Raw genomic sequence first — 20392 nt, 5'->3', positions numbered from 1 at the left:
CATACTGTCATATCTTTTGTTGTGTGTCAATCTCCATTCTCTCCCCTGATGTTTTTGTCTCTCTTTGAATGATAAAACCTGCGCTTTAAAAGTTGTTGCTCAGAATCACAATTAAGCGAACTATTTTGTTATCTCGACGGAAAATTATATCATCACAACAAATAAATGGCAATCCTGAGCAAGAGCAGTGTGAAACATAAGTGAGACACACGACACAGCATTTCAATTTGCATGATAGTTTTAGAGGTGCATTTTGTTTCCCTTTTATTCTGTGTTCAGTTATTGCTTGTGATCAAAGTCTTCAAACAAGGGGAAGTTCAGTCATCTTCTTTTCCATCTAGTCTTTTCTGAACTGTCACTGACTGTGACTGTCACTTTTTGTTTAGAGCCTGCTTATCACGACCTCTGGCTACATATGTGCTTGATATAAGAAAAAAAAAAGGTTGGTGTAATGAAGTGAATTGGGAACCACTGTGTCACGCCAGGCATAATCATGTACTGAGATTTTAATGTCATGAACTGGAAGGTTTTCAAATTGTGTCCTAGCTAATTTTAGTGAGTAAGATATGCTTTCTAAAGCTCTGTGCAGGCATGAACAGTCATGTTAACCTCAGCTCAAAGTGATTGACAGCCAGGTGAGGCCTCCAGCTTGCCCTGTGCCTGTGACTATCTTGTGACTGTCTGGACTCCAAACCATGGAATGACCTTGAAAACAACCTGGATACAGACAACTGGGACATGAACCCTGAAAATAAAGAAAAAGAAAATTATTTTAATAACAAATTAATAAATAAGCCCCAAAGTTGCATGGATTCATTGAAAGATTCCTTTTCAATTTAGTTTTAGCCACATCTAGTTTAGGAAATATATTCTGCCATTTTATTTTCCATAATAGAGGAGGAGTTTAACTGATACAGGGTGGATCTACAAAGACCACCCAAACAACCTGGTGCCATTGTGTGGAAAAGAGAAAGTTAATTCCATATACAGGGGTCAAACTCAATCTGTTTGGTAGCTCAAAGGACTGTCTATTTTTAGTCATTATGGGCAGCAGAAGGAGGGTGCTAGCGAGCCAAGGAAAACTAGAGAAGTTCCAGTCAGATCTGTCATAGCAGGCAATTTTCATTGGAGCAGCAAATGAACTAATTATTCTAATTATATTTGAAAAAAAAAAAGAATTAAAGCATTTTATTGTGAAATGTATTAGGTGTGCCTTCAGTATCCTTCACTGAACTTTGTAGTCATCAACCAATCGGAAGGGGTGAGTAGAGTGAAGGAGGAGGGTGCAGCACCTCTTTGCACACCAATGCCTGATGGAAGAGGGGCGAGAGAAAGAGAGAGAGTGGATGAAGAGGAGGAAGATGAGGAAGAGGAGGAAGAGGAGGTGAGAGAGGGGGGGGGGGGGGGGGGTCAGCTCTTCTCTGTCTCTCTAAGAGCATTAACTGTGGAGTGTTCTGGTGGTGACAGGGCTGTCAGGGTCAGATGGCTGCTCAGCCTGATTAGACCAGCTCACAGCAGATCCTCAACCGAACACACTGCACTGATACAGCAAGGTAGAGCTACAGACTGGGGCACACTGTACACCACAGGGAGAGGCAGGGAGGGATCGTCCAGCGTAACAGTGGGGCAGAGCCACAGGTTGTTGTGGTGTGTAATGTGACTTTTTGCTTGGAAACCATTTATTTCAGCTTCTGCAGCAGCAGGAAAAACAGAGGGCAGGGGGATTTAACGGCAGCAAAGAAGCTGAGGAACTGATCATTTGTCTGTGTTTGGAGATGACATTGAAGAGCTAAGGGGTAAGGAAACCCAGACAATACAAATTATTATTTTTTTTTTGTTTTATTTATGTATTGATCATTATTATCATTTGTTTTGTTGCTGTTGAAGTTTGAATAAATATCCTAAATAAAAAGTATTTGACAAAGATTCCTGATGCTGACACAGACACACAGCCAGTGCGACAACAGCTTTCATAACTTTTACAAGAATTAACTTCAGTGGCAGATACTAAATAACAATTTTCAGCAGAAGTTCATTTCCACGTTAGCGTTGCATGAGATAATGTGATCAAGATCATCAGAGATCTTCAGTGCAACAGACAGAGCGCAGGAGGAGAGGGGCACAGCAGCAGCAGACTGTTGTCTCCACAAAAATCTGATGTGTCACCGAATCAGCTGCTCATATAGATATGGCTATAAATACAGCTGCAGGTATTCAGTGTCTACAGGGGTTTACCATAACAGGCAGTCTGCTGGTTGTATGCCAGTACTCAAAGTGTTGTAGTTTTGCTGCTGCCACTGTGTCCACAGGACCTTGGTGGAACAACCATTTTGGGGGTTTCCTTGTTCAGCAGCCAAACAGTCTCCTAAGGTAAGAGAGAAGGCTGAGTAGGTCTACAGAATGATTTCACATTCAGGCATTCATGTGTTCTTTTCGCAGAGTGACTTGTGTTCACAGCTGTTACAGTATAAACCTGTGTAGGTGTTGACTCGAAGGCAGCAGTGAATGCACTTTAAAGGGGTTGAAGCTATTTGAGGCTACTACTACCTGCCCCTTTACTACGTACCAGCTTAGTGTGCTTCATTCAGCCTTACATGCAGATACTTCAGAAATGTCTGGCAACCAAACATAGCTCTAAGATAATATTGAGATCCATTTTTAACCTCTTTGGGTGCTGACCCAGTCTGTGACAGGGAAACAGCCAGGCAGCCTGACAACCAACTAGGGACACTCCTGTTATTACAAACCAAACTGCACTCTAACAGGGACGATTGGCTTTACAGCGTTAATTGGACTTACTTTCTGTCTAGCCATTTCCATCAAGCTCTTACATGTCTCTGTCAGTTGTTATGTCACTTTGCCTTATATGCCAGCTGAAAGTCTGCAGTGGTTGGACTTGTAACGGGCTTTGATTTTTATTACATTTGTGTCTAGAAATGTATAATTCCTGGTCTGCCATTCAATTTCACTGAATTCACTGCTTAGTTTTGTCTGTGACAGAGACTCTGGCCATTTTACTGTGAGTGATACAATTTAGTTTTTATCCTGTCCTGATTTTGCTGTGCTTGTCTCATGCAGTTCTTAAAACAGGAATTTTTCCATTGAGTGGATGGAAAATAATTGACCTCTATGCTGATTAGTGGCAACACAGGATAAATTATAAATAGTCAACAACCTGGAATAGACTACACTCCTCTGGAAGAGGGAGTGAGTAAGTCGGCATGTGATTATGAAATGTGTATGTGTGTGTATGTGTGTGTGCGCGTGTGCTGACAGAGCTGAGGTGAAGAGGTGACCACAGATTACCCAGATTACCTCTGGGTTTTCCCTGGTTGTTTGTCTGAATGTTTGGGCATGTGAATTGGTGGAGAGTTGCATCTTTAAACATCTTCCCTTCAATCTCCCTAAAAACCTCTGCTCACCGTCCGGAACTAATGAGCTCATATCTTACAATTACAAAGCAGGAAGGTTAGAGTCACAGTGACATAGATTTTTTATAGAGATAATTTCTCAATGACAAGAGCATAAAATAACTGGCCTTTGTTGTTGTCGGCTAAATTACAACTGATCTTATCATTTCACTTCCTTGTGTGCAATGGAGGGAGAAGAATTTTCTACAAATATATTGTGCCAACATGTAGTTGAGATCAGTCGGCTTTAAAAATGCTAAATAATATCCTTGAGCTACCTGAACACAATGCACCTACAGTACAGGTGAGATAAAAATTTCCTTTTTTGATTTTGTTCTCATTGTTCCCCACAGAGCAGATTTAATTTTGTTGATATTGAGCAGGCTAATCTAATGAATTGTCCATACTTTTTGAACGCCATCATATATTAGATTTTCTAGCTCATGTTGCATCTGTCATCTGCTGCCCAGCTTTCTTCATTCTTCTTCATTCCATGTAAACACTTGTAAATGTCAAAATAATTCTGAGTATGACTGCTCAGACAAAGCAGAATCACCTCTTTGCAAATATTAGCTCTTGTGGTCTTGGTAAATGGAAGCTGTGGGCTTGTAAGTGAATTTTAAACGATTGTCACAAAATAACACCGCCTTTGTGTCCATTTTTCATGATGTCAGCAGCCAGCTACCTCCTCTTATTAACTATTTCAAATTGGAAAGCCTGCAGAAGTGAGTATGGTCTTGTAACCTCAACGCAACCTTTATGCAACTCATAATTGCTATTATGTTTTTTAATTGGCTACATTATAAAATACAATGGGCAGCACGGCGGTTTAGTGGTGTGGTCACCCCACAATACGAAGGCTGTGGGTTTGGTTCTCGGCCTGGGTCCTTTCTGTGGGGAGTTTGTGTGTTCTCCTCATGCTTGCGTGGGTTTCCTCCCACCGTCCAAAGACATCATGTTTAGGTTAATTGGCGACTCTAAATTGTCTGTAGGTCTGAATGAGTGCGAGTAGTTTTTTGTCTTTGTGTGTTGGCCCTGTGATGTCCAGGGTGTTGGCTGGGATTGGCTCTCATGACCCGAACATGGAAAAGCGGTAGAAGATGGATCGATGGATATAATCCAATTTGGCTGATTTAGTTTCTGGAACATTGGAACAAATGTTGAATCTCTGCGATCTTAATTGTAAAATGAATGTTTTACCAGTAAATGTTTCCTTTGTTTATTTCTTTAGAACCTCTGGTTGATGGAGTTTGTGCGGCAGAGTGGTGACTACTGCCACGCCCAACACATTTAGACACATGAAGTTGCACTACGTCACCCTGGGGCCCTGAACCCTGAAAGACCACAGGCCATATCCCTCTGAATCAGCCAGCTCATGGGGTAACAAGTGGAGAGTCGCACAACGGATGCCGATGGACAGAGAGAAGGAAAGAGAGCGTTATTAAGAAGGACAAAGAGGAGGAGAGATCAGGAGTGGACAATCAGAGAGATACAAACAAAGAGGGACACAGAGAGAACTTACACACTGTGGCTTCTTGGACTGTAGGATACAGTCAACTGATGGGAGTGTAAAAGAATCATAACAACAGGACCTCAAAATTGTGACAATAACAGCAATAAACAAGAAGTTCAACAACAAACAGGAAGTCGGGAGCTCACCTGAAGACCTAAAGACAAAGCAGAAACTGCCGCAGCTGGAGTTAAATCAAGAGGTAACTGGTTACCAAATTGTCACTAAATATGATGGGTACCAACGCTTTTTATTCCTCTTAAGTTTACAAACCTATTTAACAGGATTATATGATTTCTTTATTCAAGTGGGAAATGCATTTCCATACTCACATCAATATAACAATAAACTTTAACATTTATTGCTCACGTCAATAATACCAAGGAGGTGTGTGTAAACACAGACCTAAAATCTCAGGTATTCTTGGGAAATTTTAACCTTTTGCTGCGAAACATCTGCTCTATGCTATAACGTGATATGAATGCACTGCATGCTCACTGGCTTGGTTGTCTTACATTTAGTTTCTTGCCTTTCCCATTGGCTTAGTCACCTGTAAGTGTCTGATATCACCCAATGAGCTCTTATTGGTGCAAAATCACAGCCGTACACAAGAAGGGGAATGTGAAGCATGCCTGACTTAAGATAATTAAAATGGTGTTCTAAAATACACTTACATCCCTGTTACTTTCATAAAAATGCAAGCAAGAAAAACATAGATTCATGTCTGTTTATGTTTTACTTCCAGCATAGACTACATGCTGCTTCATTCAAAGCAACCCAGAATCAGTGATAGATTTTTGGTACTCTTGATGGTTCTTATAGGCACAGATCTTACCCGTTATTGTGTCTTAGGTCTGGTTTGCATTGGGTGGAGCTATGATGGAACACCCCTTGAGTTCACCAACCTCAGTGTGGTTGCAAAAATTATAGTTATAATTTTCCCACCTTAACGTGTGCAACTTCTGATGAGCACGATTAAATCAGCAAAGTTCAACAAAACACTTCAATTTAGATGAATAGATTGATATCCCGATATCATGTGTTTGGCTGGATTTTGCTAAGAAGGAATAAAAGATCAACTCAGATACTCAGATATAGTTTATGGGCGACAGTCAAAACAAAGCCTTCATTTTGTTTTGCTTGTTTACTTATCTAAACTTTTGTTAAGCATATTGATAACTACTGTTTTAATTGGACATTATATAATATTGGAAGTAAACACTTGCTAACTAACACTACCTAACAACTACCTGTCAACACTTAAAGGTCAGAGGTCACACCCAGAGGTCAAAAGTGACACTGTCCATCATGAACCGACCAGCTCCAGTGGAACTGTGCCACAAGAACATGAGATTCCTTATCACGCACAACCCCACAGATAGCACACTCAGCTCCTTCATAGAGGTGAGTAAATGTGAATGTTGCTGCCATCAACACTGCAGACATTCACAATTATACCATAAATATGCACACTTAGATTTTGGCTTTGTTGTGAACATTTCTCTCTCGCACTGCTGTCCCTTCCAGGACTTGAAGCGATACGGTGCCACCACTGTTGTTCGAGTTTGTGATATCACATATGACAAAACACCACTTGAAAAAGACGGCATCACTGTGGTGGTGAGGATGCAACACACAAACAAAGCATTTGACCTAAGTCAGTCATCCTGTGAGAATGAACATGAAATTAAATATGTTTTATGCTTCTCCATCAGGATTGGCCCTATGATGATGGAGCCCCACCCCCTAGTAAGCTTGTTGATGATTGGTTGGGTTTGCTGAAGAAAAAGTTTCAGGAAGATCCAGGATGCTGCGTGGCTGTCCATTGTGTGGCTGGATTGGGACGGTGAGACACACATTGAATTAAAATGATCGATTATACTGTGTTCAAACTGCCCTTAAAACCAAAGCAGCACACAAACGCAGCAGCTCCTCTTTTTTTCTCGTTATATGTTCACACTAAGCTGAATTTGAGTGTTTTCTCCTATTCTTTGCATAAAGGGCTCCTGTGCTAGTTGCTCTGGCTCTGATAGAGAGTGGGATGAAGTATGAAGATGCAATTCAACTCATCAGGCAGTAAGAAAATTTCTATACCATATTGTATCTGTGTATCCTCATTATTACAATATTCCATTGAGTAAGAGCATGAATATACGTTTTAAGGTAGTCTAGTATGACACATTTTATAATGATGATGAGGTGATGATTAAAAACACCCAGAGGGACTGAAAGAATAGTTTTTAATACATTAAGAATGCTTAATATGCTAAAAAAAAATGAAGACCATATGACAAAACAATTTATAAGCAAATCGGATATTTTATGGAGATAATAATTACAATAATTCCTACTTTGCTTGTCTCGCCTCTTTGTTGTTCTCAACCTTGATCTTATGAATGCAAAAAGAAACCTACAGTCTGAGTCAGTACTCACAGAGAAAGAGAGAGCATCAGTGTAAAAGGTAATGTAACAGACCTCCACCAACTAATGTTGTATGTTTGCATCTTTTAGGAAGCGACGTGGAGCCATCAACAGCAAACAGCTAAACTACCTGGAGAAATATCGATCGAAGCACAGACTTCGCTTCAAAGACTCTCATGCACACAAGAACAAGTGTTGCACCATGTAAAGACAAAGACACACACCCACACACACGCTCGGACCCCTCAACAAATTCTCAGGAATCCTACCGGACAAGCCTTGTCTCACTGACCTTAGCCCATTTGTCCCTGTGTATTTTTAGTATCATTTCATCTGAATCCATGTTTGTAAATGATAAGTTAATGATATATTGTCTTTTGAAATTTTATCTTCTCTATCAAACAGTTCTGAGGGGTATAATGAGCCTGAACAGATTTGTGTGGGACTGATTTATTATACATGCCTGATATATTGGCCTTCAAAAGCTCAAATTTTCCCTGATATTTTGTGAAAATACCATTCAATGTCCATTTTGTAAAGGTGTTCTATATGTTTGAACATATATAATCACATACAGTGTTTCTGTATGTGTTTCCTTTCTTTGAGATGATTGTAGCACCTTTTCTTTTTTGTCAGTTCTACTGGCCGTCATACATTGTTCCAGGTTCTACACTTACTATGAATTAAACTTCTATAATTCTACAGTAGGGCGGATTTTGGTAAACATAAAGCCTTTATTTGGTTTTCATCTCAGTCACTGTTTTATCATTACATCACATGCTGGGCTCAAGAGTTGTGTTTACATATCTGTGTTTGCATTTTGTCATAATCTGTTTACTGACACAGACAGATCGAAACTCACTTATTAGGAGCTGCTTTTTTGAAACAAGATTAAAGCTAGTACATATATTGTATAAATAGAAAATGTGATTAAATCTGTTGTCATCCTACATGACATAAATGAAACAATGCTGTAAACTAGATGTAAATAATATTAAATGAGGGATTTCTGTTTTTACAGTTGATTTTTTATCAGGGAGGAATCCCCTCACCATCATCATCATCATCAACCCAGAAGCTAACTATTTAAGTTATCAGTTCAGTCCCAGGCAAACTGAGGCCTGATAATTATGTGGAGGATTTGGATGAATCCATCCGCACATCTTTTTGACTTGTTAACAGTGTCGCACTCACATTTATTTTTAAGGTTCCGTTTACTTATTATTACCTATTTGCATTCTTCCTGAATGATGCATGTAGATAACTGATTCTGACACTTCATTCTATTCAGATTCATGCTTTTTTTGTGTGTACTAGCCAGTTTCATGACAGCTTTATGTCACCTCATCTTCTGTATTATGAAGCACATTTTCAAGTGAACAATTTGGAGGAAAAATATTAGAACAGATAGCTTCAATTGAGTTTATGAAGCAACAAATTTAGAGGAAAGAGGGTCTGCCATCTCTACTTGAAATATATATATTAATTAAATTTTTTTTGCTGAGCAATTTGGCTACAGTAGTGTCTGCTTGTTGGAATGATGTGAGTGTGTGTGTGCATCTGTACATGTTACAGTTGGACTAACATGTTCTTATGTAAAAACAGATGCTGTCAACGTCTGTATGTCTGGAATTTCTTGTATTGTTTAATAAAGGGTTGGTTATTGTCCTTGTCTGGTCCCAGTTGTTCATGAGTTAATATTCATATGGTTCTTTGCTTTCTGGTCTTGGTATAAAAAAAAATAGCTGAAAGATAAAAACTAAATTAACAAAAACTGAAGCAAAACTAAACTGATTAAAATCCATTAAAAAAATCATAAGAAAAAAAAAAATATATATTTATATATAAAATAAAAAATATGTAGACAACTATCACCTCAAAGGCTTCAGTATCTTATTAGCTCAGTACTAAAACCCTTACTGGGACAACTAAGGCATTGATAAATCTTACAATAGCTGAGCCTTGACATTTGATTGACCTTTTAATATAAAGATTACTTGTCAGAATAAAAATCTGTATCACAGTTGCTAATTTATTTACCCTTAAGATAAATATGGGAATTGTAAATCTGAACATTTTCCTCTGTGCCCTGCAGTATAAAACCGTGTCTTATCATTTATGGAGCTCATCACCTTTGGTTCTTGGCTAACATTTATATAACATTTATGAACGCCACCCCTTTTAAAATACGTAATTACATCTCTTTCAAATAAGTATTTATTAATAAGAGAGATGTTCTACAGTTTCATAGTCCTGTGGTGGCTGCAGTGAGCTCCTCCAGCCGCAGGGGGCGCTGCCCCACGTAGACACCCGGGCCCGTCCACTTCCGCTGGCACCATTCACTAGTGTCGCAGATTCGACAGAAATTTCTTCGCACGTAATGTGAAATTAGGCTGTAAGTTTCGTTCCAGGGGTTATTTTTGGTCATATAATATCTCTATATCGTTGATAAAATAGTGTAATTTTGCTGCCTGTGCGCGGAGGAAATGAAGGAACAGGAAACAGGTAAGAATATGAGCCTGCCTTAAGCCGAATATGTTTTCCGGGGCTTCATTTTTTTTAGGTCGGGCCAAAAACAAACAGACTCGTTCCACCTCAGCTGAGTCTCCGCGTTTTGTCAGCTGTGATCTGCTCCTCAGAGCCTTTACATTGTTTCCAGGCGGCTTGTTGTTCCGCTAAGGCGAAAATGGCGCACAGCGTTTGGTCCGACACCGGACTCACGTTTGTGTGTCACGTTGTCAAACAGGAACAACAAACCAAGTTCAACACAGCCGTCATATGTGCACAGTTTTATTCTAACAGCGGTTCTTCCCCACGATGACCATACCTCCCCTCCTCCATCACTCCAGCTCAGAGTAGCCCGAAGAGCCTGTGTGGTTGTAACATGAAATGTTTTTGATCAGAAAGACTGAATGTTTCCAGTCACAAACTTGTGTGTGTAAACGAAATAATCATTAATTCCATGTATCTTTAGTGTGATTTTCAACTATTGAAGATAAACTCGTGTGACTGTTGCTTGTTATTAAAAACTTTATGAAAATATATTTGAAACCAGGATTAAATGCTCTAGTTGATAACCAGCTGTGTACTGCAGTTTAAACAGGATTGTCAATTTCAGGTTAAGCCAAGTCAGATAATGAAAAGACATGTAAATACTGAAGTGGGGCCAAACGGCTCTTTTCAGTGGAGGCGAAGCGAAGTTTATTTTCAACTTTTCAGTCAAATATATATGCGTACCAACCCAACCCCTTATTTCCTCCCCAATTTAACCTTTTCTTGTGCATATGGAATATAGAAATCAAATTTCCTAAGAAGTAATATATAAAACCTAAGTTTCCACACATACACAAATAGAGGCTTAACTTGAATAATTTCAAGAAAGAAAAGTCAAATATAAACCATAGTGGAAAAAATATCGTACTCAAGCAATTTTTACAAGTACTTTTTAGCTTTATACAGTTGAAATGCTTTAGAATATACTGTTTTTGTTATTTATTCATCTTATTGGCCTTCAGACTCAGTCAAAGAAAGGCCACTTTCCTTGCAGGGTGTTTCATAAGGGATACAAGTTGTAAATAGAAATTTGAGGCAACTACATATGGATAAAAAATAGCTGCCAGCTCCACTGTTTTGAGGCAGGCAAATGATGCTCTCTTCAATCTAACACCTGTTCTCCCTTTCTTGCTAGCCGACACTATATTTATGTGTCGGCTGTGCAACCTCTTCTCTCCCAGTTGCTCTCAGTTGCTGGCCCATTGTTCCCAGCTGCACCCTCAGCAGGACCCTCCTGATGACATCATCACTGCACTGCAGCCCCTTGTGCCAGAGCCTGTGGAGACGCTGGCAGGTCAGATTAGGATATCATTACCAGGACCACTACTACTACGAAAAAAAAAGTCTCAAGCAATCAAAGTGCTTCACAACAAAATGAAATAATGAAATCGTAAAAAAACAATAGAACCCACAAAAGTAAAATGAAAACATTATTAAAAAAAAAAAAAGTCAGTTACAACTACGTTCACTGGTTTGCGGATGGAGTTTGTCCAAGGACATAAGTAAAGGACTCACCACTGGTATGACAACAGGACTGAAACTGTGTAACTCTTTTCATTGTTTTCTGGAGATGCCAGGAGAGTTCACTGACAAACTGAATTTAAAATAGATGGGGCATTGCTAAACAGAAAATAACTGTTTGCTGAATTTGTTAATAAAAATAAATCGGGAAGACGCAGTGATTTGTTCTCTTGTTTGCCTTCAGAAACCCCAGTGAAGCGAAAGCGAGGACGACCAAAAGGCTCTACAAAGAAGACACGCACAGATTTGACAAACTGCAAAGTTGACTCCATCCATTCTCAAGAGGATGGTTTCCAAAGACAAGAAGAGGAGAATCAGAAGGAGGGAGATCAACAGTGTAGCTCATCAGAAGGTTGCACTGTTGCCACTGATAGATATCTCAGAATTCAATCTTTTTCATGCCAAGCTCAGATACATCATACAGATTAGGCAGCTGGCTGCCTGGCTATAGCAAATTTTGTGACTAACTTACAGTTAGTAAACCTGGCTATGTGTCTGTGTATATTTCCTCTATGCAGTAAAATCTTAACTTATCATGAAAATGTTTTGAACAGCAGTCCTTTGGCTTAGTTATCAAATTGTCAACTCTCCTTTTCTTAATGGTAACAAGAGAGAGAGTGGTTTTAGATGTATGTTTGTTACTGATTTTTGCAATTACACTGAAGTAGTAGTGCTTTCTACACTCAGCATTGTGACTCTTTGTGTCCCTCCATTAGGTGACATTCACAATGGGTTTTCAAGATTTGAATGTAGAAAGTGCCATCGCTCATTCAGAAACAGACGACAGATCCTCAAACACATCTGTCTGAGAGAAGAAGAGGAGGAGGCTGAAGAGGACAATGGTGAGGAGTGAACCAACAGAAATTAGCAAAAGTTGATGTTTATAATAAACATATTTGTTAGCTGTTAGTTTGATCAATAGAAGTTTTACATAAATTATTGTTTACATACATTTATTGCACTTGACTATGAGGATGATAGTGAATAATCATTTTCAGGGAACACGCCTGTTGGAGCAGAAGTTGAGGGCTCTGAGACTTTGGACCCTGCAAAAGCTGATCCAAATCAAATGCAACAAAATCCAGTACAACCAGGGTTTGTAAGAGAAAAAGGTCAGTTTAAAATTAGAATAGTTTCCTCAAATGAATCCAATATTCTGTGTTAAAGTCTGAAACATAGAAGGTAATGGATATGATGCATATTTCTTTGTATGATAACAGATTGTATGACGACATTAAAATCCCTTCCATGCTGATCCAGTCATAAGTTACTGTAGTGGAGTGGCTAGACTGTGCTGTTGGTATTGGTCATTTGTTTTTGTTCAACTTTAATATTGCAATTTTTATAGTTTATTTTCTCTGCTTGTAGATGGAGGCAGCTTTAGATCACAGAGAACCAACCGAAGTCGTGTTTCTAAAGAAGTATGCCCAGCAAAAAGTCAAAAAGGAAGCAAGAAGTCAGTCATCAGTGTTGTTCTGACAGAAGATGAAACACTTCCAGGTCTGTCTCAACGAGCTTTGAGGCTAATCTAGGCTAAGAAATGATGTCTGCTGTAGACAGAATGTTGTATGCATAATGTCTTACCTTTGTTTCAACAGGTGTTTCTCAGATGGTTCCAGTAGAGGATGGTTTAGCAGAGTCTAAAGCCATCAAGGCCCAGTCTGAGGTAAACCCAGTAACACACCAAAACTTTTAAGGGTTTGCTCATCCAAATTAAAAGGACATATCTTTTTGAGTTCACTTTTGGTCATAGGTATTTGACCAGAAAGTCTTTAGACTTAAAGCCCTAAAAGATATATTTTCTAAAATATTGCCTCAGATACCCTTTCTGGAGAAATGGCCTTGACCAACTTCTGATATTTACAAATTAATGTGTTTTAGCATTTCATCTTAAATTCCACTACCGTGATTGCATGATAACAAGTTTCAGTTTTCTCAGTTAGTTTATGTCATGATTATTATCGATTTTCATTTTATTCACTTGTGTCTCTTAATTTTATATTGGTTTATTTACAACATTTTTCAGTCTGCAGTCTTCCAGACTCAGTCACAAGACCTTACAACTGAAGCCACTATCTGTGAAAATAACCCTAAAGTGGACCTGGAGCCAAGGTGGTATCATGAAAATGTCCCACGTGTCATAGAATTCTTTCAGTTTAATACATGATTGATGTGCTAAATAATGAATTTCATTAAGCTTGATATAGAATCAGACAGCTATGCATAGTATCCCATTATTTATGACACATTTAAACAAATGTGATTTTTTTATCAGTCATGTTTAAATATAGTATGATGTTTTATTTTCACCTTGTAGTGGTTTATCCATCATTCTTACGTGCTGTCTGGTTGTCTTTTCTACCCCTAGTTCTAACACTACCTCCACAACAACTGCAGTCAGCAGAGGCTTTCAGGAATATTCGATCAAGCAAGATGCTGCCAAGTACTGTATGAATATCTCTGAATGGTCTTATAATCAATAATAAAATTTTTTAATTTAAAGTTACAGAATTGATTTAAGGTCCATCCCTATGTTTTAAGGAGCAAACTTAGTTATTAGTTTATGTTTTTATTGTCATTTTGTTATCTGTGCAGCCTAGATGAAGACCTCAAAACAATGATATTGGTTAGTAAGTGAATTCAACATTGTATTTGTACTCTCTCTGTCTCAGTTTGCCTCAGAGCCAGCTGAAGATTTTCGCCTGCGAGTTCTGTAATAAGATATTTAAGTTCAGGCACTCACTGATTGCTCACCTCAGGACACACACCCAAGAGAAACCGTTCAAGTGTCCACACTGTGACTATGCATCAGCCATCAAAGGTACATCCAGACTCTCTAACAAAGTATTCATAAATCTGCAGCAACTTACCTTTCTACTGCTATTCTCTACAAAGCCAACCTTAATGTTCACCTGAGGAAACACACAGGAGAGAAGTTCAGCTGTCAGCACTGTCCTTTCAACTGCCTCAGCCCTGGACACCTCAAGGTGCGTTTATTTACTTTTTTTTTAAGTATTATTTTTGGGCCTAATGTCTTTACTCCAAGGACAGGCAGGGAGAGAGAGGGGAATGACCTACAGCATAGGCCCCAGGTCAGAGGCAAACCTGAGATATTGTGATAACGTGCCGTGTGCGTTAACTGCTTGAGCAGCTGTGCTGTGAGATGCTGACATTATTGCTTTATTACTGCTGTTAATTTGTTGGTATTAATAGTAGTAGTAGTACAAGGAGTAATACATGTACTTATTTTTATATGTTTAAATAGAGTTTAAATACAAACTGCAGTATAATGTTATCTGGGAATGGTATGTTGTCTGTAATGTAGCAGTCCGCTAACTTTTACATCTCATTGTGAGAATCTCACTTTTACTCTAGATGGGTCAATGAATAAATTGTAATTTCCACAATTAGTTAAACAGGATTTCTATTTATTAACACAGTTGCACAGTTGTCTGGTTGAAAGTAATTCGGTGTTCTGGTAATGCAGGTCCACATTGAGCGAGTGCATCTGAAGGTGAAACAACACTGCAGCTTCTGCGATAAGAAGTACTCAGATGTGAAGAACTTGATAAAACACATTGAAAAACGGCATAACCTTAAAGACCCTGCAGTCTACCAGAGCTACCAGCAACTGAAGTATGATTTGCAGTATCTAAAAACGAAATCCACCTGCAGCTGTTTAACCAGCTGGCTCATCAACTAATCTTATTTATTTACCTTTTTCTAGATTAAAGACTCGTCAGGGCCTCAGACAGCTCCTTTACCACTGTCCCACATGTAATAGACGCTTCAAGAACCAGCTTGAGCGGGAACGCCACCTATTAGTTCACGGGACTCAGCATCCCTTTGCCTGTCAGCTTTGTGACCATACTGCAACCAGGATGGACGCCCTCTCGGCTCATGTCAGGAAACACCTCTTTCTATACATGTGCTGTCTGTGTGATAAGAAGTTTGTCAGCTCTCAAAGACTGAAGAGTCATGTGAAAGAATCTCACCCTGATGTGGACCAGGATCAGGCCTTCACTGACTGCATCAATAACAGCTACTATCTAGCTGGAGGAGGAATGGGAAGGAATGAGGAGGGTGGAAGAAATGGTGTTGAAGGAGAGGAGTGGCCACATGGGGGAGTGGAGCAGCTAAAAGTAGCTGCTAGTAAAGACAAGGAGGAAGCTCGGGCACAGGATGAAAGTACAGAAATTGGAGGTGTAGTGCAAGGTCCCCAAAATGACATTTCTATAGAAACCACATCTTCCACTCATAAACAGGACAAAGTAACAGCTGGGGAACTGACACAGGCCGACACAGCCAACTTGTCCACTCCTGCACTACATATAGACACACATGAAAAAGACACACAGACATTTATGTCACCAGAGAGCAGTCACAGCCCTGTCCCGGAGGACAGTACTCAAGATAATAAATGTACAGCCAGTAACACACATACAACTTCATCATCAGGAGATTTGGATGTAAACACACCTTCATCATCAGCCCTCTCAGGGGAAGAGGGCCAAACTCTGCATTCAGAGAAGGTAATGTAACTGTGAGGATTCTTTCATTTTATTTTCTTACCTGTCAGGATCGTGCTGGAGCCAATCCCAACTATGGATACTCTTTAAAAAAAAAAAAAAAAAAAAAAACTTGTCCTCAGCCAGACCTTTTCCTGACTTATTCTGTGTTTTCTGCTGGTAGGAGTCAGAGGTTTTCCACCAGAGTGCATTTCAGCAGGTCTTGATATCACTTCAGAAGACTCAGCTTAATATGGAGACTTACCAACGGCTTAGGAAAATTTATGGAGACCTGGAATGCCAATACTGTGGTGAGAAGAAGAAAGCTTTTCTTCTGTCTTAATTCAAGTATTTATTACTGCATGACTTTTGTTTACTGCTTTGAATCATGCTTTTTTTTTTAACCTTCTGCCACACAGGTAAACTATTCTGGTACAAAGTCCACTATAGTGTCCATGTACGGACACACACCAAGGAGCACTCACATTATTGTACAAAATGTAGCTACTCATCCATCACCAAAAGCTCCTTGAAGCGACACCAGATCCAGAAACACAGTGGCCTGCTGCTCCCTTGTTCTAATCCCGGCTGTAAATATACCACACCAGACAAATACAAACTACAAGCGCATCAGAAGACACACCAGGAACAGGTAACCATTCAGAGGAGATTCTAAAAGTTCAGAGAGAGATTATGAAAGTCAATGCTCTTGGTCTTATTAATGATTAAATGTATTGTGAGCCAAGGAGATTTTCAAAGAGTGACGTGTTTGACGTTTAAAGTTAATTTACTGTCTTGACCTGCTGACCACCTCTTCTTCCATGGTTTCAACCAATAGTCCTTTAATTTTGAATATGACTAGGAAGAATATCTCAAGTGTTACACATACATATACTTATACATACACATTATTTCTGTGAGGTCCATTGTTGTCTCTGTCTTGCCCCTTGGTTTCCAGCGGAAGAGTGTGGCTTGTCCTGTCTGCCAGCAGAGCTGTCCAGAGCACAGACTGAAGCACCACATCAAAACATCCCACCCTGGTAAAGAATACGCAAATATATCTATTGACAGTGAATGAGACACACAATAACCTGTTAGTGCCACTTATAGTATAGTATCTTATAGTATCTTATCCTGAAACTATTTCAAGACTGTCCTTTCAGTCACTGCGGGTTCACGTGTCCACTTTCTACTGCTGGCCAATCCAGACTCAAGGGTGAAATCTTTCACAGAGCCTGAAACTGACAGCTTGACTATTTTTACTTGCTCTGTTGTTTTTAACTGTAAAAAAGATCACTGGACTCTTAACTACAGATATCACACCAGACTGACATAAATAGCGTGTCTCATAGCAACATAACCAGGTTCAGTTGTTCACAATCAGATGTTTCTGAACTTCACAATCAATTTAACAGTCTTGTATGTATGTGTGTGTTTGTGTTTCTTGTATGTGTCGGACAGATGCATTGTCTGTGCAGGGCAAAGGACTTATGGTGCAGCGCGCAGAGAAATGCCCTTACTGTGACTCTTACTTCCTAAAAAGCAGCAGTGATTTTCAGCAGCACATCTGGGCCCACCAAGGTGTGAAATCCATCTACTCACAGATAAGCCTACACAGACAATTACACACTCACAGTCTGGAGCAACACATCAGGGTATATCTGGAGACTGTGTCACTGTTTGATTGTTATGTGAGCCAAGTTTCCTTCACTTGATAAATGAGACTGAAAACACACCACAAACTCTGAAGGATAAAAATGACCAGAATTTCTGAAATAATGAGAACCCAAGCAAACACAATTGTCTTCTTGTGTGCATGTGGCATATTCTGAAAGATCAAAACAATTTGAAATGCAGGTAGACAAATGTTATAAGGTATTTTCTTGAAGGGCTGCTTGAGCCTTGCAATGTCTGTTTTAGTCTCTACAAAAGTACACACAACTTCTTCTTAGGGTGTTAAGCCCACTGTGCAGCTGATGAACATCTGGTTGCTCTGCTGAAACTGATGAATACAAAAAACACAACTCCATTAGCCATTTGCTCGTCTGATTCTCCCTCTCGCCACTCCTTGCTTTAACACTTGCTTACCTCAAAGGGCTGTAGACCTTGAAGTTACATCAGTCATTAAGCTGGCAGACATATATCTAGAGCAGGTGTTGTTGAAGGTCTCAAGGGATGCAGCTAACTGGCTGTATCCCCTGAGACCTTCAGTCCCTATGGTAATTGTGTTGTTTTTTTTAGCAATTATTTTTTTCTTGCGTCTTTCCACTTTTACATCTCTGTTTAGGATTTTGTTTGTAATTTTATTTATCAAGTATCTGTGTATACACCTATCTATGTGTGTAGGTCTCAAGCCATATGTCTGCAGTGTGTGTGACTATGCGGGACGCAGTAAGAGTTACCTGAAGGTTCATATGAACCGGCACGACATAGAGAAGCGTCATCTCTGTGATCTGTGCGGTAAAAAATTCAAATCTAAGTTTACGCTGAAAAGCCACAGACTGAGCCACACTAATGAAGGTAACTTTGCTCTTCCATTCTCTAACTGAAAATGATGTGCAAGTGCAAAGTGAAATGAGAATGGGGGAAAAATTTGGGCAATCATTTTGTTTGTTCAGGCAAGCGGTTTCAGTGTTCGGAGTGTGACTTTACCTCGGTCTCTAAACCTTCCTTGCTCAGACACAAGGAGCAACATGCTGAATTTAAGGTCAGAGCACACTAAGGTTGGCGCACACAATTGTTCAGAAAAATAAAAGAATGTTTCAAGTTAATTTTGGATCTAATTATTTCATTTATATTGTGTGGAACTTGTCTATCCCTGTAGCCATTTCGTTGTGCCCACTGCCATTACTCCTGTAATATTGCTGGTCCCCTAAAGCGTCACTACAAGTTGAAACACCCAAATGAAACATATGAGAATGCAGGGCCTGGCCTGCCAAATCCTGAATCTCTGAAGCAGAAAGGTTTGACCTTCCCTTTTCCTATTACCATTTTCTGAGCCTTATGTTCTTTATTTTACAACGTCTTACTACAACTCTACATTTTGTAAAGACTTTTAAAATGTGGTGTATTGATATTATGCCAAAAGCTAAATTATCTAAATAAATTAATCAAATGATACAATAGGAAAAATCTTTACGAAACAAAAAGTATGTTCAGCTTTTGTGTGTCCATGTGTTTAGGTGGAATGAAGTGTCCTGAATGTGAATTTGTTTATGGCACCAAGTGGGAGCTGAACCGCCACCTGAAGAGCAAACACAGTCTGAAAGTGGTGGAGGGCACCTGGGAGGTAAATGTAGTCACATAAATATACTTAGTATAGAGAATAATGGCGCAGTTATTTTTTTATAATTACTGAAAAAAAATAAACACATTTTTATTTCTCACTTATCTATAAATTATTGGAAACGTTAAAAGCAAGGACGTTTGCTAATTACACTCTGTCATCATACATTAGAACCAATTACTCTTATTTGTCAAAGTCAGAGTTTTCAGGATCATACAGTATCTGCCATGTTTCTAAATATCCAGGTGAGTGAGGAAGTAGAAGCCCAGTATGTTTCTGTGGAGGATGAAGAGCAGCTGACAGAAGCACATGTAGCAGCTCTGAATGACAACGGTACCAACAGCAACAGTGACAAACATTTAGTAAATGAGTGGCTCAGCCAAGGCTTACAATCCCCCGGCCCTCTTTAAACTTTATTTCTACACAAAAAAATGGTCTCTTCCTGTTAATGCTACATACATGCTACAACATGCTATTGATGTGTTTGTCTTCTCTGTTCAGTTAACATTCAGCAGATCACTGAGTTCAGTTCAGAGACTCACAACGCTGTCACCTCCATGGTTGCCATGGCTCCCGGTACTGTTACTGTGGTACAGCAGGTAAATATCATCTCATCGCTCATTGAGGAAATCACTAGAATTTCCAACAAAATGTTGATGTTGAGTTCCTGTCAAAGTTGCAGGTGGCTGACGAGCAGGAGGTGGGTAACTGCAGCAACCAGCTGATGGTGGTGAACACCGAAGGGGGTCTTTCTGGTGACCAGGTGATGGTGGTGGAGGATGCACATGGTCTGGAGGCTCTGACAGTCCTTACTCAGGAAGAAAACACACACCACTATATTGTCTACGTTCAGGAACACACAGTAGAAATCAACTAGTGATGCATGGAATTGCTGATACATCAGTGTTATATATGCCAGCAAGTAACAACATTCCTTCGAAAATTTATCATGTACTACTAAGTAATAAAATCAGGATTTACTAAATGTTTCCTCGTCATCATTAAAACTTTTCTTCAAAAGTATTTAATAGTCACTTAATCACAATAAAAACACTAATGCCAAATTCTGCTTTGTCATGAGATATATATATATATTTAAATTTAAATAAAGGCTCTGCTCTGTAGTGGATTCCATTCAGAGTTCATTTAATAAGTTCAGTAGCTGCTCAGTTTTGCAGTTGTG

The 20392-nt window shown here is 39.3% G+C and overlaps 2 protein-coding genes across 4 annotated transcripts; both read left to right on the top strand.

The window, feature by feature from the left end:
- The first annotated feature begins 1464 nt into the window (after nucleotides 1–1464).
- Nucleotides 1465–9003, top strand: LOC115044995 (protein tyrosine phosphatase type IVA 3). Of its 3 annotated transcripts, XM_029504417.1 has the most exons (8): nucleotides 1465–1553; nucleotides 1689–1796; nucleotides 4642–5122; nucleotides 6187–6324; nucleotides 6448–6540; nucleotides 6636–6766; nucleotides 6922–6996; nucleotides 7432–9003. In XM_029504417.1, exons 4-8 carry the CDS (start codon nucleotides 6229–6231, stop codon nucleotides 7547–7549), a joined length of 513 nt encoding a protein of 170 aa, XP_029360277.1. In that variant the 5' UTR covers nucleotides 1465–1553; nucleotides 1689–1796; nucleotides 4642–5122; nucleotides 6187–6228; the 3' UTR covers nucleotides 7550–9003. The 3 variants fall into 3 exon arrangements, with proteins under 3 accessions (XP_029360277.1, XP_029360276.1, XP_029360279.1); XM_029504416.1 differs by having other exon boundaries at nucleotides 1476–1796; XM_029504419.1 differs by lacking the exons at nucleotides 1465–1553; nucleotides 1689–1796 and adding an exon at nucleotides 2347–2370.
- A 661-nt stretch (nucleotides 9004–9664) lies between these two features.
- On the top strand, nucleotides 9665–20221 carry zfat (zinc finger and AT hook domain containing). Its single transcript, XM_029505277.1, has 24 exons — nucleotides 9665–9846; nucleotides 11030–11188; nucleotides 11600–11767; nucleotides 12132–12257; nucleotides 12414–12527; nucleotides 12784–12915; nucleotides 13014–13081; nucleotides 13442–13527; nucleotides 13784–13882; nucleotides 14088–14236; nucleotides 14311–14402; nucleotides 14903–15051; nucleotides 15143–15947; nucleotides 16108–16234; nucleotides 16343–16575; nucleotides 16882–16963; nucleotides 17385–17504; nucleotides 18270–18443; nucleotides 18542–18630; nucleotides 18748–18886; nucleotides 19106–19212; nucleotides 19455–19542; nucleotides 19711–19808; nucleotides 19886–20221. The coding sequence occupies exons 1-24, from the start codon at nucleotides 9828–9830 to the stop codon at nucleotides 20084–20086; spliced, it is 3624 nt and encodes a 1207-aa protein (XP_029361137.1). The 5' UTR covers nucleotides 9665–9827; the 3' UTR covers nucleotides 20087–20221.
- Nucleotides 20222–20392: the final 171 nt, after the last annotated feature.

Source organism: Echeneis naucrates, chromosome 6, assembly GCF_900963305.1.
Source record: "Echeneis naucrates chromosome 6, fEcheNa1.1, whole genome shotgun sequence".
Taxonomy (NCBI): domain Eukaryota; kingdom Metazoa; phylum Chordata; class Actinopteri; order Carangiformes; family Echeneidae; genus Echeneis; species Echeneis naucrates.
The sequence above is the reverse complement of the archived record's forward strand: the minus strand, read 5'-3'. Positions and strand labels throughout refer to the sequence as shown.